The 15695-nt window shown below is 51.5% G+C and overlaps 1 protein-coding gene across 3 annotated transcripts in view; it reads right to left on the bottom strand.

The window, feature by feature from the left end:
* LOC144946409 (mitogen-activated protein kinase 8-like) overlaps positions 1-15695 on the bottom strand; it is a 34353-nt gene that overhangs the window by 11997 nt on the left and 6661 nt on the right. For 2 of the 3 annotated variants that reach the window (XM_078875211.1, XM_078875213.1), the window contains exons 2-11: positions 13495-13596; positions 12241-12312; positions 10626-10804; positions 8462-8591; positions 6003-6061; positions 4468-4606; positions 3897-4062; positions 2924-2995; positions 1956-2138; positions 1514-1638 (exon numbers count right to left, since the gene is read on the bottom strand). In XM_078875211.1, the coding sequence (XP_078731337.1) occupies positions 1514-1638; positions 1956-2138; positions 2924-2995; positions 3897-4062; positions 4468-4606; positions 6003-6061; positions 8462-8591; positions 10626-10804; positions 12241-12306 (1119 nt within the window). In that variant the 5' untranslated portion in view covers positions 12307-12312; positions 13495-13596. The remainder of the gene's footprint in view (positions 1-1513; positions 1639-1955; positions 2139-2923; positions 2996-3896; positions 4063-4467; positions 4607-6002; positions 6062-8461; positions 8592-10625; positions 10805-12240; positions 12313-13494; positions 13597-15695) is intronic. The other variant, XM_078875212.1, reaches the window with a different exon arrangement.

A 15695-nucleotide genomic window follows, 5' to 3' on the forward strand; every position in this document is an offset into this window, starting at 1 on the left:
AGTCAACCCCCCCGCTCCTTTTCAAACGACGTAACGAAAGAAAGAAGCGGAGTGCCAATTGCCAGGGCGGTGTGCGTCAGCCATTCTTTAAAAAATCTGGATCTGCACGCATTAATGTTGTTTGATTATCTCCAGTTAGAGCCGCTCAGCCAACGGTGTAAAGTACACATTATAATGGCAGGGGGAGGAGGGGTGGTCAGTAATTCAATCGGACAACTGGTGCTGAATTCCCACAAAGTGATACAAATTGTGTTGACAGGGAGATGGTGAGTCCAATGAAGAGTCGCACGCTGTAACATGATTATTGTAGTGGCTGTTAGCCACGTAACTACTTGAATATTCATTCCCCTGCAGTAGCAAATATTTGGGAGACCCAATCTTCGTTAATGGTTTTCTGGTGTGAGATTAGCAGGGCTTCATCTCTCAATTCACGAGTAGAGTGGAGTAGGTGGCACGTCTCTAGAAGCACTCAGTCATAGCCAGAAGGAAACTGGATGTGGTATGCGGGGTGTAGAAATATTCCCCAGCACTCCGATTTGGACAGATGTGGCGACAATGAAGCCCCATGTGTAGCACAGCTGCGAGTCTGTGAGCATATTCTAGAGGAGTAAGAGAACATAATACCCTGAAGCAGAAGGTTAGTCACATTTGCCAATGTGATTTGTAACTTTGATCATTGCCTGCTGTGTATCGCTAGTGAGGTGTGAATGTGCCATACTGTTGAAGGACGACTGCTGCGTGGTTGTTGTCTTTATGCGGTCCGGGACTGTTTTGTTGTTTTTGCTGCCTTGCCCAATCTTAATAAATCGGACTTACATTATTGTATTTATTTATGATTTATATGTAGTCACTCGCCTACCATTTTCTCTACTTTCCACTCCTATTGTTGTTTGCATCGTTTGCTGTTGTGGCTTGCTGCCCCGCCCATACTGGACATCCGAGAGAAAGAGTTTCATAGCTCGTCGGTCAGTCTAAACAAAGAGGCTGCTTCTCAGCATGCTGTGTCGGCTGGCGCTCCTTTGAGTGCGGCGACATCGGAGTGGCGCCTTCGTGCCCGGCATGCGTTGCTCGCGAGAGGGCGCTGCACGGCAAAGTTAAGGGGACGAGTTCGAAAATGTGCTGCGCAGTTTCCGTGGACTCATAGGCGTGGCAAACCTGAGACTTGCGGGGAAGGCTGCCAATTCCTCAAGCTCTGTGGCCCTGTATTGCCATGAGTGGCCAAATCCATCAACGAGTGTTTATGCACGTGCTGCAAACACACGCGCGTGCATGTTCCCCCTAGGGCGTGCCCCTATGGGCCGAGTTCAACATACATCAGCACTGCTCTCGCGTTCCTCGATAAGGAGTTCGGTGTTAAGGGTTAGGGGTCAGGGGGTTCAGGGTTAGGGGTCAGGGGGTTAAGGATTAGAGGTTAAGAGTTAGGGGTCATGGGTTAAGGGTTAGGGGTTAGGGGCTAGACGCTGAGATCCGGAGGGCGGGGTCCGTGAAGCCCACCGTCGCCGCTGCCGCTTACCCCGTTCACCTCGGCGGGGTCGTACCACACGTGGATGTAGGGGTGCTGCAGGGCCTCGTCCACCGTGATCCGCTTCAGGGGGTCGATGACGAGCATGCGGGACAGCAGGTCGCGCGCCTGGCTCGCTGTTTGGGGTTGGAGGGAGACGCACGCGGTCGTGGGTGGAGGGACAAAACCACCAAACATGAATCGGTTTGGCCAGGATGGTCAACCGGAGTCAAGTTCCGGAATGTAAACCACGAGTATGGAGTAGAAATATCGATGAATATTCACTCAAGGGGGAACAAATATTCGGGAGGGGAAGGTGGAACTAATGTTCGTTTGCCGCCAGCTTGGTGACTCTGACGTGCCCAGCATTCATTCACCATCCGAGCATTCACGTCCGTCACACAAATGGGTGGGGGGGAGATGGGGGGGGGGTTGAAGGGGGGGGGGGCGGCACCTTTGAGCTTGCTGTGCTCCGAGTCGGCGGGGAAGAGTGCGTCAGGGAAGAGCTTCTCGAAGCTGTACCCCGGGTAGCGCGGCCTCGTCTCCACGTAGTTGCGCACCGTGGGCTGCAGACGCTTCATGAACTCGGACACGGGCGTGCCCAGCTGCTCGATCACCTTGTTCCACTGGTCGATGTCTGCAGCAGCGCACGGCTCAGGAGATCGACGCAACGGGCGACGGTAAACGATCGCGAAAGCGAGAGATTTGGCACGACGCACGCGGGAATGCGTCCCAGTACCACGCCAGTCCGCCTTTGTCTCCTTAGCGGCGATGTTAACACACCGCTCCAGGTACTCATTTGAGGTTGAATCCACCTAGGGGAGACCCAGAATTAGTTTAGAGAATCGTCACTGGTGTCGGCCGTGAGCGGGAATCTAACTCGGGTCGCCGGGTGCGTCGCGCAACCGTGCTAACTGCTATTCTACTATAATAGAGGTTATTTGGGTTAGATCGTGTAAATATAAATGTGTCGTTAAACCCGCCAACACAGCCAACTAGTAAGGGTTGTTACGTAAATAGAACGTGCCAATTCGTCACTACTACAGCACCACCGGCGTGTTGGAGAGAAAATACACAAAATCTACAATCTGAGTACGACGTTTCGCCAGTAATTACAACTAGCTTCATCAGGCGACAGACAGATTTGTGGAGAAATCCTCCCGTTTCGTTCCTTAAATAGAGGGATATATGTGATGACATCACTTGTAAACCCTTCACGTGTCAAGGTGGGGGGGATTAATGAGATGCATAACAATTACAATGGGTATCTAATACCGGTTGGGTTATTCATTAGCATATGATATCGGTCGCGAAATCACACGCGCTATACTACTGCTCTCCACACATAAATGAAACACGCACATGCGAAAATATGTACATACATGACACGTATGCGTGTCCTGATAATTAAATGCAGGATACAGTCACGTCCGGGGAAGAGGATCTTGTGGCGCACCATCTCTCCCATGATGCACCCCACTGACCAGATGTCCACTGCACACACCGTCACCCACGGCAGCGACACAATCAGCACCAACGCCGCAACCAACAGCGCCGCGAAACACTCACGCCAACACCACTGCTGCTGAACTGTCTGTTTGGGGCAAGTGCTGCTAGCGAGTAGCACCTATGAAGAACTGGCTTGGCACACGAGGGGGTGGGTGGCCAACACCACGCGCGGCCACCTTTGCCCAGTGCTGTTCACACACCACGCACAGCTGAGTTGACCTAGGGGATGCGCAGGACCAGTTCAAATGTTCACGACTGTTTTTGGTCTTGAGTGTGAATCAAACGCAGGTCGCGTTGCCGGGTTCGCAACGCTCCCCAATACACTACCACAACTACCACCACCAACACCAATTCCTATAAAACCATCAACCACAAACTAAAACTAAACAATTTTTTTTTATTTTACCAGGTAAGGCCCACTGAGCTATATAGATATTTTTCAGAAGCGACCTGGTCACAAATTATAGTTCAACGAAGTGGCTTATCATCACATGGACATTTTATAGCAGACAAATACGCATGTCGATTCTAAATATGGAGGGAAAAATTGGAGGACCTGGAGAAAAATCCGCACGACCACGGGGAGAACATGCAAACTCCATATATACAACAGGCGTCAGAGTCAAGATCGAAGCCACGACCTCCTGTGTACCAGACGAGGCGGTTAACATCTCGCCACCGTGGCACCCCAACAACACCGCCAATGCCAACACAACCACAAACACTAATTGCAACACCACCACTACCACGACACCGCAACGAGTAGCCGAATGGTGGCATTTGGTGGCGTGGGCGTGCGGTCACGGAATGAGGCTGGCGGCGACTGGGGACTGGGGAGGGGGTGGGGATGGGGTAGGAGGCGGCGGTAGAGAGGTGATCGCCGTACCGTTCTCGGTGTAGCCCATGCCCAGGATGACCTCTGGCGCGCGGTAGTACCGCGTCACCACGTACGGGGTCATCATGAAGCTGGTGGCGGCCGTGCGCGCCAGCCCAAAGTCCAGGATCTTGAGCGAGCAGTCGGACTTCACCACGATGTTGCTGGGCTTGAGGTCCTGTTCGGGGAGGAGGAAAGCGAAAAAACATCGAACCGAATCGACCGCGAGACTTGTTCCGGGAGCGAGCGCCGGTGCCGCCCTGGCTGCCCACGCCGTTGTCCACAGGCCTCGTTGCTGTTGCTGTTGTGGGGCCCTGGTTGTCTTGTCCCAGGGTGCACCATGGCGCTGCTCTCTCTGCTCTCTCCCCCCGTGTTTCCCTTCCCTGGTCACCGCCACCACCCACCCCCACCACGACCCCTCCAACCATCACCTTCTGACCGAGCGTACTTTTGGTTACGCGAGGCATTTAGAGATACGCATCCCTCCACCCCACTCTACGGGCCTTGAGAGTAACCACCAGTTCCCACGTGTTTCCCCCCCTGCGGATTGTTCCGCCGATGTGGAGCGAGCGTCGGGGCGTACCCTGTGTATGATCCCGGCAGAGTGCAGGTGCTTGATGCCGCACAGCATCTGGTAGAGCAGGTACGAGATCCGCTCGTGATCCAGCTCCATGCGGATCACCTGGCACAGGTTCGCGTCCATCAAGTCCATCACGAGGTACCTGGGCGGCCGCCACAACACGCGACACGGCGTCGTACGGGGGGCACGGCAGTTTACCTTCGCTTCCACGGGTGTCAGATTTGCAGGGGCTGCAACCTTTATTTATATTTTCTATCTAGCAGGTAAGGCCCTCTGAGCTATACAGCTCTTTTTCAGAAGCGACCTGGCCACAAATGATAGCTCATCGCAGTGGCTTATCGCGTGGAAATTATTAGCAGCCAAATACTCTGAACTCACGTTGATTCTAAATGTGGAGGGAAAATCAGGATGACCCGGGGAAAAATCCACACGAACACGGAGAGAGAGACACGCAAACTCCAAATATGCAAGCATCAGGGTCGGGATTGAACCCACATCCTCCAGTATACCAGCCGAGGTAGTTAACATCTCGCCAGCGTGGCGCTCTCTCTTTTCCCCACCAGGACGGTCACCCCGAGTGGACTCGTGCTCGCGAGCGCACACAACACGGCGATTCGCACAAGTGGTGCAAAAACAATAGCCGCTATTTTTGTTCTGAGTGTGAGCGCGAGGCAGGATATTTCAGGGCTGCGCCTTTACCATGGGCACTGGAAAAGAGGGGCGGGATTTTTCCCGGAACTAAATTGAGTCGACGGACAAATTGGGAACGACAAAAATCGAACGGCGGCATTTCAAGGCTTTTCCGAGTTACCCACGTGTTGGGCAGGTGCCCACCATGCATAACAGGCATCATAGGCTACGGTGCGGGTTTGTGCCCACCTGCACGCGATGATGCTAAATTAATGTAGCAACCGATAGCACGGGTGGAGTGGTGGCACGACGGTTGGCACGCGGTGACCAGATTTCGATTCCCAGTCACGGCGAACACCGTTGGCATCAAGTGATGTCAGAACCCCGGTCCTGTCATCTCCCTGCCCCTTTAGCGATTTGCTCTGACCAGCGTGCTGAAGTATGGTAAGACACAAATCCATGACCGACATAGCGTCAAACAAGGTTTGCAGCAAATCAGGATCAGGGTTTGTGGCAATCAGTGGCGAGATGTTAACTACCTCGCCAGGTATACTGGATGTCGTGGATTCGATTCGACCCTGACGCCTTAAAATTTTGAGTTTGCATGTTCTCCCTGTGGTCGTGTGGCTTTTTCTCCGAATGCTCCGGTTTTTCTCTCCACATTTAGACTCAGCATGCATTTATAGTACTGTATTTGGCTGCCTTCAATTTCCGTGTGATAAGCCACATTGTTAAACTGTCATTTGTGGCCACTTCTGAAAAAGAGCTACATAGCTCAGAGGGCCTTCCCTGGTACAAGCAAAAAATAGCTTAGTTTAGTTTTAACAGCACATTTCCCAATTACAGCCGAGTTTGGCAGTGAGGTTGATAGCAGCATGTGTATAAATACATATCAAGTGGTGGCTTACACATCTTGAAAGTCCTCCTGGGATTTCTGAGGCGAGAACACGTTCAGCAGCTTAATGATCTAGAGGACACCGACCACACACGCGCACAGAGACCACACACACGCACAGGGACACCGACGGACACACACACAGATGAACGCCCACTCGTACTCACAAGACAAAGATCCCCGCATAGCCTCAACAGACTGTTGGGGAAAGTGCTGTTAGCGAACACCTATGAAGGCCGGCACGACACACGAGGGGGTGGGTGGCCAACACCACGCCCGGCCACCTTTGTCTCCCCAGTGGCGATGTTTACAAACCACACCAGGTACTCATTTGAGGCCGAGTCGACCTAGGGGATGCCCAGGACCGGTTCTGATCATCGTTACTGGTGTTGGCCATGAGCGGGAATTGAACTCTGGTCGCTGGGTTCGTGTCGCAGTGTGCTAACCACGACACTACCGCTCCCCACTCACGTGCTCACACCCACAGAGACACATGCCCGCACGCCGACAGACGTGCGCGCACACACACACAGATGCATGCACAGACATACTCACACCCACAGACACACAGAGACTCACGCCCACGTAGACAAAACAAAGACACACAGGTACAGGCACGTAAAACACATCCCGGTTACACAACCACGCATCAGTGAGACTTCAACAGCGGATTAAAACATCACGGCGGGTGTGACGGAGTTCACAACTGTCCCTTGCACCCTTGCGACAGTTTCATGTGCGGCACAATAGAAATGGGCACCTCCAAAATTCTTTAGTTTTTAAGCGAACAGCGTTAGTTGGGCTTCTTTATGAGGGTCCCTGTTTCCTGTAGACTTCCACAAGGCATGCACGCCGCGGGCGGTCAATAGGGACTTCTGGCCAGTGGGTGGCCGGCGGGTCTCTTAGTATTAACCTTGTGTGCAGACCGGCCACGTGGCGACTGTACGCATATAAGTAGAACTTCTTTCGCCCCGTACGTAGCCAACTGTACTAATCTGAGGTGGGGGAAGTAACTAGAATAAATAATATTACTTAAATAACATTGCTTTGGATACTCCCAGTTGCATTCCTTTGTTCAAATCGCTTCCGTACTTAATTTGGGCCTGATGCAGGCCCGCCTATCAGTGCGACAGACACATTGTTGCGTTTTGCAGGTATTCATAATAATCGAGTTGCTATCAGAATATGTGTTTATACTGGAGGAATCCTGTGAGCTAAAAAAAAAGAAATCTCTTTTTCAGCGATGTCCAGCAGAGGAGGGTAAGATCATTACAACAACAAATCTGGAGTGGCCAACATGTCTAAATTTCGAACGTGGAACACACTACCAATAAGAACGTTGCGAAAAGGAGATTTTTCGTTTGTGCTCGCATGGTAAAAGGGTGCCTTATTTGGGGGGAGGGGGGGGTTGTAGCATTTCAGAAAATGCACGATGATCCCAGAGCTCCGTAAGATGGCAGCACGGCAATGGAATCTTCCACCTGTGCGGAGCTTAGAGTGTTGCGCCCTTGACGAGCGGGTCTTGTCATCTGGGTACTCTGGTGTCAGGGCGCCATGGTGGCGAGATATTAACTCTCTCACCTGATATACAGGAGGTCGTTGTTTTGATCCGAACCCTGACACGTGTATATTTGGAGTTTGCATGTTCTCCCCGTGGTCGTGTGGATTTTTCACCGAGTCCTCCGGTTTTTCCCTCCACAATTAGAATCCGCACGCGTTTAGAGTGTTTGGCTGTGACAAATTTCCACGTGATGGTAAGCCACTTCGTTGAGTGGGCCTTACCTGGTAAAATAAAAAAAAATTGTTTAGTTTTAATTTGTGGTTGATAGTTTTAACACTCGTGTGTGGAATTGACAAAAAAACATCCCAATGTCGGACCCTCTTGTGACTCCAGGAGGCTTTCCAGGTAAATAAAGGTCATTAAGATTTAATTCACAATTGCTATCAATGTTTTGACCTCGGATTGGGCCTCAAATAGTATGATTCAGATTACGGTTAAAATCCGTACAGTCCCATGAAAGCTGAGTACAGCAACCCTCCAGCACACACCCGTGTGTGTGTGTAGTACAGCCCAGGGGCCCAGGGCACCATGTGGTGAGTGTCCACCACAAAGATAAAGAGCCCCCCTGTAGCCTTGACAGCGGGGAGTGGTAGTGTAGCAGTTAGCGTGCTGCGCTACGAACCCGGCGACACGAATTCGATTCTCGCTCACGGCCAACAGTAGTGACGGACATATCTGAACCTCGAATGAGCACGTGGTGCTGTTTGTAAACATCGCCACTAAGGAGACAGACGCGGCTGGGCGAGCGCAGCACTGGCCACCCACCCACTCGAGTGCCGTGTCGGCCTTCACGAGTGCTGCTCGCTAAACAGCACTTGCCCCAACAGTCTGTTAAGGCTCTACGGGGAATCTTTGTCTTTGTGTTGTGCGGTGGGAGACGGCAGCCATGGGAGGCACGGGAGGCGACTCACATTTTTGTGGTTCACGCATTTCATGAGCACCAGCTCTCGGAAGGCGCGCTTGGCGTGCGTCTGGTTCTGGAAGGGCCGGCTCAGCTTCTTGATGGCCACATTGCGGTCGATGATGGTGTCATAGGCAGCGCTGCGGGAGAGAAAAAAAACCACAACGGCACACGGCCTCAGCCACCGGGAAAAATCCCATGCGGCGCTCCAGGTAAAGCCGTGCGGCTGGGCATCTGACGCAATGAAGGAAATACAATTTGCACGTTTTAATCGAATGTTTTATTCATAATACAAGTTTTTCTTGGGTTAGATCGTGTAAATATATGTGTCATTACACCCACCACCACCTGACACAGCCAACTAGTAAGGGTTGTCACGTAAACAGAACATGCCAATTCGTTACTAGTACAGCACAACGGTGTGTTGGAGAGCCAAGCCACAACATTTACAATCTGAGTACGGCGTTTGCCAGTAATTACAACTAGCTTCATCAGGCGACAGCCAGATTTGTGGAGAAATCCTCCCGTTTCGTTCCTCAAATAGAGGGAGAGATCTGATGACGTCACTTGCGTGCCCTTGGTCGCGAAAGCCTACACGTTAAACTCGAATGTTTTAGTTGAACACTTTACTTGAACGTGTAATCATACGCACGGCGACTTTGCTGCACGACTAGCGTGGCACAGCGCACGCTGGTCAGTGGTGGCCGTTGCAGGAGAGACACCACGCGCTACGTAGCAGGAAACCAAACTGAGTCGGAGAGAGACATTTTAGTGGCCGGGGTCAAGTGCCGCCCCCTCCCCGCCCCACTGCTGTAGTGCCGGCATGGCCCGACCAACATTATCCGGCACTTGCCGCCACAGGTTCGGGGGGCACCCCTCTCGGGATGGGCACTGGGGTGGGCTGTCTGCCCCACCGTTGCCCTGGCACGGTGTGCGTGGGCGTGTGCGGAGTGGTGGTGCAGCGGTTAGCACGCCGCGCCACGAACCCGGCGAACAGAATTTGATTCCCTTTCACGGCCAATAACGGTGACGGTAACCTTAACCGGTCTTGGGGCTCCCTTGGGTTGACTCAGCCTTAAATGAGTAGCCGGTGCGCAATGCGTGAATATCGCGGCTCGGGAGGCGAAGGAAACTGGGTGGGAATGGTGCTGGCCACCCACCCTCTTGTGCATTCGGACGTTTTGGTGGTACACCGGTGCAGCATAACATACCGGTCCTCATAAAAGTCTAACACTTTGATTTGAACTGACATTTGTCTTCTGACTGCTTCGACATCACGAGAACTGACTTTGATGCACCACCCCGCAAGATTTTCTGACCGGGGTTGCGAACCGCGGCATTTCATAAAAAATGATTGTGAAAAAAAAATCTGCTTTTTTATACCGTGCACCGGTGTAGCGCCTATACGTTCATTTGTCCCCCCAAACAGTCTGTGAAGGTGTTTTTAACGTTGTGGGCACACACGAAATTGATTTTGCCAAGACGAGGGTACTGTGCAAGCCCACTGGCTATCAGCTCAGATTCCTTCATGAAGCCATCCAGATATATAGACACAGACACAATTTCAACCGAGAAGATGGGTACAAACTGAGCAATCATTGGAAGGACGTTATTAACCAGGTGAGGTCATAACTGGCTGTGATGTTCCCTCCCTACCTACCCATGTTAGCAGTTATTTTCGACTCTCTGGGTTACATTCACTAACACAGCCTCCATTAGCTGTGTTAGTGAATGGCGGCTTGCCATCCTTTTCCACCTCCATGTGGCGATGGCTCTTTCCGAGCTCTCTCTGAGCTTACATTTACAAGCAAATTTCTAACATTCACAATACAATGGCCACCCCCACAGCTTCATTTGTCAAGATTTCTCTGATCTTACATTTACATGCAAATTTCATCTCTAGCCCCGCCCACTGAACCTTGGGCAATACCAATCTCAAACCTTTATAACTCCCGGCCTGAGCAGCGCTCCCACCATATATTCTCAGCAGCTCTCCCGCTATATGTTTCACCTGATGACGATTGCTTGTGTTGCGATCGAAACGTCGTGATATTGTTATTATTGTTATTATTGTTATTATTTGTTCTATCTACGTGGCTTTACCGAAAGACCCAAAGCATATAGTCTGCCAAGGCTACCGGGGAGATCCTTGTCTTTGTGCGTCGAGGGCTCACCACACGATGCCCTGGGCCCCCGAGCCGACGGGGCGCAGGTTCTGGTAGCGCTTGCACACGGCGAAGGTGGAGTCGCCCACCTCCACGCTGTAGAAGTTCTGCGGTTCCTGCACGGGCCGCCCGCTCATGGTGAAGAAGTGACGGCCAAGGAACGCCACATCCAGCCCAGTGCGGAACGCCTGCGAGGAGACACAAACGACGTCGCGACGTGTCGCCACGTTCCAGCGCCACCGCATCCAGGATGCCTCTCGCCGCCGTGGCTGTGGCCACAACCAAGACGGTCGCTGCGGCGCGGCGCTTTCAGACGCGCTTCTGCGGCCGTCTGGAACGTTCTTGAGTTATGCACTTTCAAATCGAGATTGAAAACTCATTTCTTTAGAGCTGCTTTTCATGCTTAGCTTGTTGTCTTTCCCTTACACCTTCGATTTAGCACGGTTGGCCACGTATGGTGTAAAAGAAGTTCAACGTACATACATACAAGCAACGCGCGGCTTGCTCGAGTCTGCCAGTGACAAAGAAATGTATTTTAGCACCCAGCATGAATAATTGCAATAATTTTGATTCATAAGGCACACTTAAACAATGGAATTCATACGTGAATAAAGCATCCAGGATGCCTCTCGATATGGCTGTGGCTACTGCTAGTCACATGCCACCTCCTCCGGCTCTACCCAGGGCAATGAAAATAATCAAACTAAAAACTAAACTATTTTCATTCTACTCAACAAGGTAAGGCCCACTGAGCAATTCAGCTCGTTTTCAGAAACGAACTGGCTGCAAATGATAACTCAACAAAGTGGCTTATTATGTGGATATTTATAGCAGCCAAAGACTCTAAATGCATGTTGATTCTCAATGTGGAAGGGAAAACCGGAGGACACGGACAAAATCCACGTGACCAAGGGAGAGAATACGCAAACTCCAAATATTTAGGCGTCAGGATCGGGATCGGACCCATGGCCTCCTGTATACCAGGTTAGGTAGTTGACCTCTGGCCACCATGGCGGCCCAGTGAGAAATTCAGCGATGCGTTAAAGAGCCACAGATCCATGGGCATTAGACAATCTAAAAAGCCTTCCTGATCAAAGCAATCCAAATTGCAACTTTTGATTTACAGGATACATTTACAGCATTTTTTCAATTTTAAACCTATGATGGTTTTGTTCAAGTACATTCCCATTGCATTCCTCCCAGGTCTCCCTTGAAAGATAACTTTTGCCCAAATGGGTTATTGCCTGGTTTTAAATAAACTTGCGATTGGTCACATCGGTTTATCCAGGAAAAATACATTTATCGCTGGACTCATTTTCTGACCACCTCCTTTCATCGGGACGACGTATTTCCACGTCTTTGTTTTTGGCGTAAAAGAGGCAAACCAAAGTGCCCGGAGAAAAATCACAAACATCCACAGGGTGATACTGGCACTCCAAAGAGACAGGTTCGTGAATGCAACGTGTGAGAATTGGGGGGTGTGGGGGAAGTACTTCGGTTGGTCGGTCGCAACTCACCGGGGAAATCGCAATCGCTGCGGTGGGCAACTCTGCCTCCATTAAGAGCAATGCGGCGAGGACAATGGGCGCGATGGAACCGCGGAATGGCTTTGATTGGCGATTACCTGGCAGAAGGCAATTTTCACGTCCAGATCTCTTCCGTTGCGGTAGTTGAGGAGGCAGAGACTCATGAAATCCTGCAAAACACAGAGAGAAAGCGTGAGCTGCTGGGGAGCTGTTCGCTCTAGCCTGGGCAAGAACAAGTGGGGCCAAAGGACAGTCCCTTCCCACAATACCTTGCCACAAATGAACCACAATACCTTGGTGATCTCGTCAAAGAGCATAAACCATCATGTGAACTCCAGTCATCCTCGCAGCAGCGGCAATTGGCTAACCATCGAACAAAGATGGTCACCGCATCGCACGCTTTCAGACGCGCTTCTGCGGCTGTCTGGAATGCTCTTCCGATATTAGGAAGCCACTGGAGCTATGCACTTTCAAATCATCTAGATTAAAAACAAATTTTTTTCAAACTGATTTTTGTGTTTAGTTTGTTGTCCTTCCCCCGCACCTCCGATTAGCACAGTTGGCTGCATACGATGCGAAAGAAGTTCAACACACACACACACAATATATTCCCAGTCGGCGGCGCATCACGGCACGGTGCACGCACACAGCCCCGGTTGCTTGAGTGTCGGTCGAGTCTGTCCGCGATACATGTCCACACCCTGTAACTACCAGATCCAGTTCACCTCTCCTCGAATGCATCTATTTCAGCCGAGTTCAACGCTCTTTTTACACTCCACAAACGCCCGACGTAACAACGGGCATTTGATATTTCATCCGTCTTTTCTCCAACATGATTTAAGCCTGTTTGTGGTGAGGGCCTGTGGTTTAGACCAGTGTTTATTGACTGCAAGGCCCGCGGCCTCTTGTGGCTTTGAGTGCGGCCCCCTGACGTGCGGCCCCCTGACGTGCGGCCCCGACAATAGTCACGTGAAAACATTAGAAAGCATCGTGCTATCGCACCCAACGGTTTAACATGGGTGGCGGCCCTCACACTGATGCATTATCGGCAAAAGTGGCCCCCGTCTGAAAATGAGTGACGAACACTGGTTGAGACGAACGTCCGACACTGGTGGTGAGACTAGGCCACAGAGAAGGCTGTCTCTGGTGTCAGTTTCATAGACAATGCAACATATCATTATCAGAGCATGTCTGTCTGCATGTTTTGCCACAAGTACCTGTGCTTAATGCATATATGATTCCTTGCAAAAGGTATCTATTTGGTGTTTGAACATCTTAACACCTTTTTTGTAGTATTGCCAATAAGGGTAAAACCTCTTCTTTTGTGTTACACTAGAGGAGTTGCCACGTACCTGCGTGTTTTTGTGAGTGCTATCCCCTCATGTGCACGCGTTGTCTCCAGGTACTCCAGTTTCTCCAGAATTGGGTCACGTGGAATCCGGGCAGAGATTCTCCTGGAAATAGAAGTCCTGGGACTCAGTGGAGGCGAGGGAGGCGTTGGTCGGGGAGGGTTTCGTTGTGAGGAACTTTGTGGAGCAGTGGCGCCGTGGTTGGTTGGCACACCGCACGATGGGACGGGTCACAAATTCACGGCGGTGGCGCGTGATACATCTGAACCAGTCCTGGGCCAACCAATTCGTCAAACCCGCACCGACTGGCGTGGTGAAGTATGGTCGTTCTTTCCCATCCCCCCACACGTACGGTGCGAAAAAAGTTCGACATACATACTGTACGAACAAACAACCCCCACGGCCGATACAGTGTGGGGGGGGGGGGGGGGGCTTCATCCAGCAGCAGAAAGGGCCTCAACACATAAATGTATTTTCTTATCTGCCCCCCCCTTACCCACAATCTCCCCTTCGAATGTTTGTTATCTCATCCCACTCCCCCCGTCTCCCCCCGTCTCCCCCCATGTATATTTAAGCCCCCCCCCCCCGACCTAAGGTCCCCACAAGGTTGGGGCACGTGCCTTAACCGCTGCCCCACATAAGCACGCCTCTGAAGTGCCGATAGCCCCCCCCCATCCCGTGCCTCCATGCCCGACACCCCTCGTGGGTTTTTGACACAATAAAAAATATATTTTCAGAAATATATTTTTTTATCAATGTATTGCCCGTGACCAAAATAATCGGAAATGTGCCCATTATCATCAGATCTTGGAAGCTAAGCAGGGTTGGAACCTGGACGGGCTACGTTGTGAATAGGAGAGAGCAGTGCAGAAACAAAAACTCTGTTGTACTGTACTTCCATGCTCACCGCCGTCACAAACCAACTCCACCCACCCCCTGGGCTGATTCATCTTGGTAAAGTATGGTCCAACAACTACCCACACGACACTGCGGTGAGGCTCTCATTCAGCAGTGGATTGACAAAGGGCTGTGACACTAATTGTACTTCATATGATTCCGCTAGCTTCATCGGTCGGTCACTGCGTGCACATAATTCAATGATTCAAGGGCTGAGTGTGAGCAGTTTAGGGAGATGGCAAAATGTATCGCTGTTTCGGTGCGTGTGTGCGGCAAAAATTCAGAAAGTTGGCACAGTGGTGGGGGGGGGGGGGCTATAGCTGGTGGTGCATCTACTGGTAATCTCAGTCAGCCAACCCATGGCACCTGGGTCTGTCCCGAGACCTCCTGTCAGCGAGCCTTCGACACTTCACGTGGCAGCCTCAAAGTGCACCTAGCCTGGCGTCCCGTCACCTAGTGGCGAATGGCGGGGATTGGTATTGGTGCATACACACGAATATATATACTATGAAGCCAGCCAGGTGATGTAACGGTCCAGCGATCTCACCTCGGCATCTGGGTATTGCCGGTTGTCAGTGCGAGGGTCATTTGTCATAGCCAGGGCGTTCGCGAGGCAGCACGGCGTGCTTCCCCCTGAATGCTAAAAGGCCCCGCGGGGGCTGAGTGGAAAGGAGGGCCTCCATTGTGTGCCACGTCACGTCCAAATTATGAATCCACATCAGTCGTTGAAACGAGCGCCATAACAAAACAAGACGTCGCTAGCTGTACAACAATTGGGCTTGGCGGGACGGACACACACACAGAGCATTGGGCTGGGGGGGGGTCATTTTCTTTCTTTTCAAACAATAAGAACCACTGCGGTCGAGGAGGACTCCGTGGCTCTGCTGCTGCTCCTGCTGCTGCTGATGCTGGACAGCTCTCCAACGTGTTTCTTTGGTTTTGGGCTGTAAGCTCTTGAGCCCGACGCGGGGAGGGGGGGCGAAACGTCAGACGCCGTGCCAAAAAAAAAACAAGAGGCGAAAAACCCACACCTGAAAGCCACGCAGCTCAACCTTGCACACACCATTGGACCGTGTGCCCCCCCCCCCCCCCCCATTACACCAACTCATTTTCAATGTAATTTTCGGAGTCAAAGGACCGCCCAACCACCACACACCCCCAGCGCCCCCCCCCCACCCCCCAAAAAATGTGTTAAAAAGTGTTTCATATAATTTAATGTGTGAGTCGTTTAAATCCCATCAGGTCACAGCACACGAGTAGGAACGATGCACGAGAGTATTAAGATGGAAGGAGGACAAACGCATGCA

This window comes from Lampetra fluviatilis, chromosome 41 (genome assembly GCF_964198595.1).
Source record: "Lampetra fluviatilis chromosome 41, kcLamFluv1.1, whole genome shotgun sequence".
Taxonomy (NCBI): domain Eukaryota; kingdom Metazoa; phylum Chordata; class Hyperoartia; order Petromyzontiformes; family Petromyzontidae; genus Lampetra; species Lampetra fluviatilis.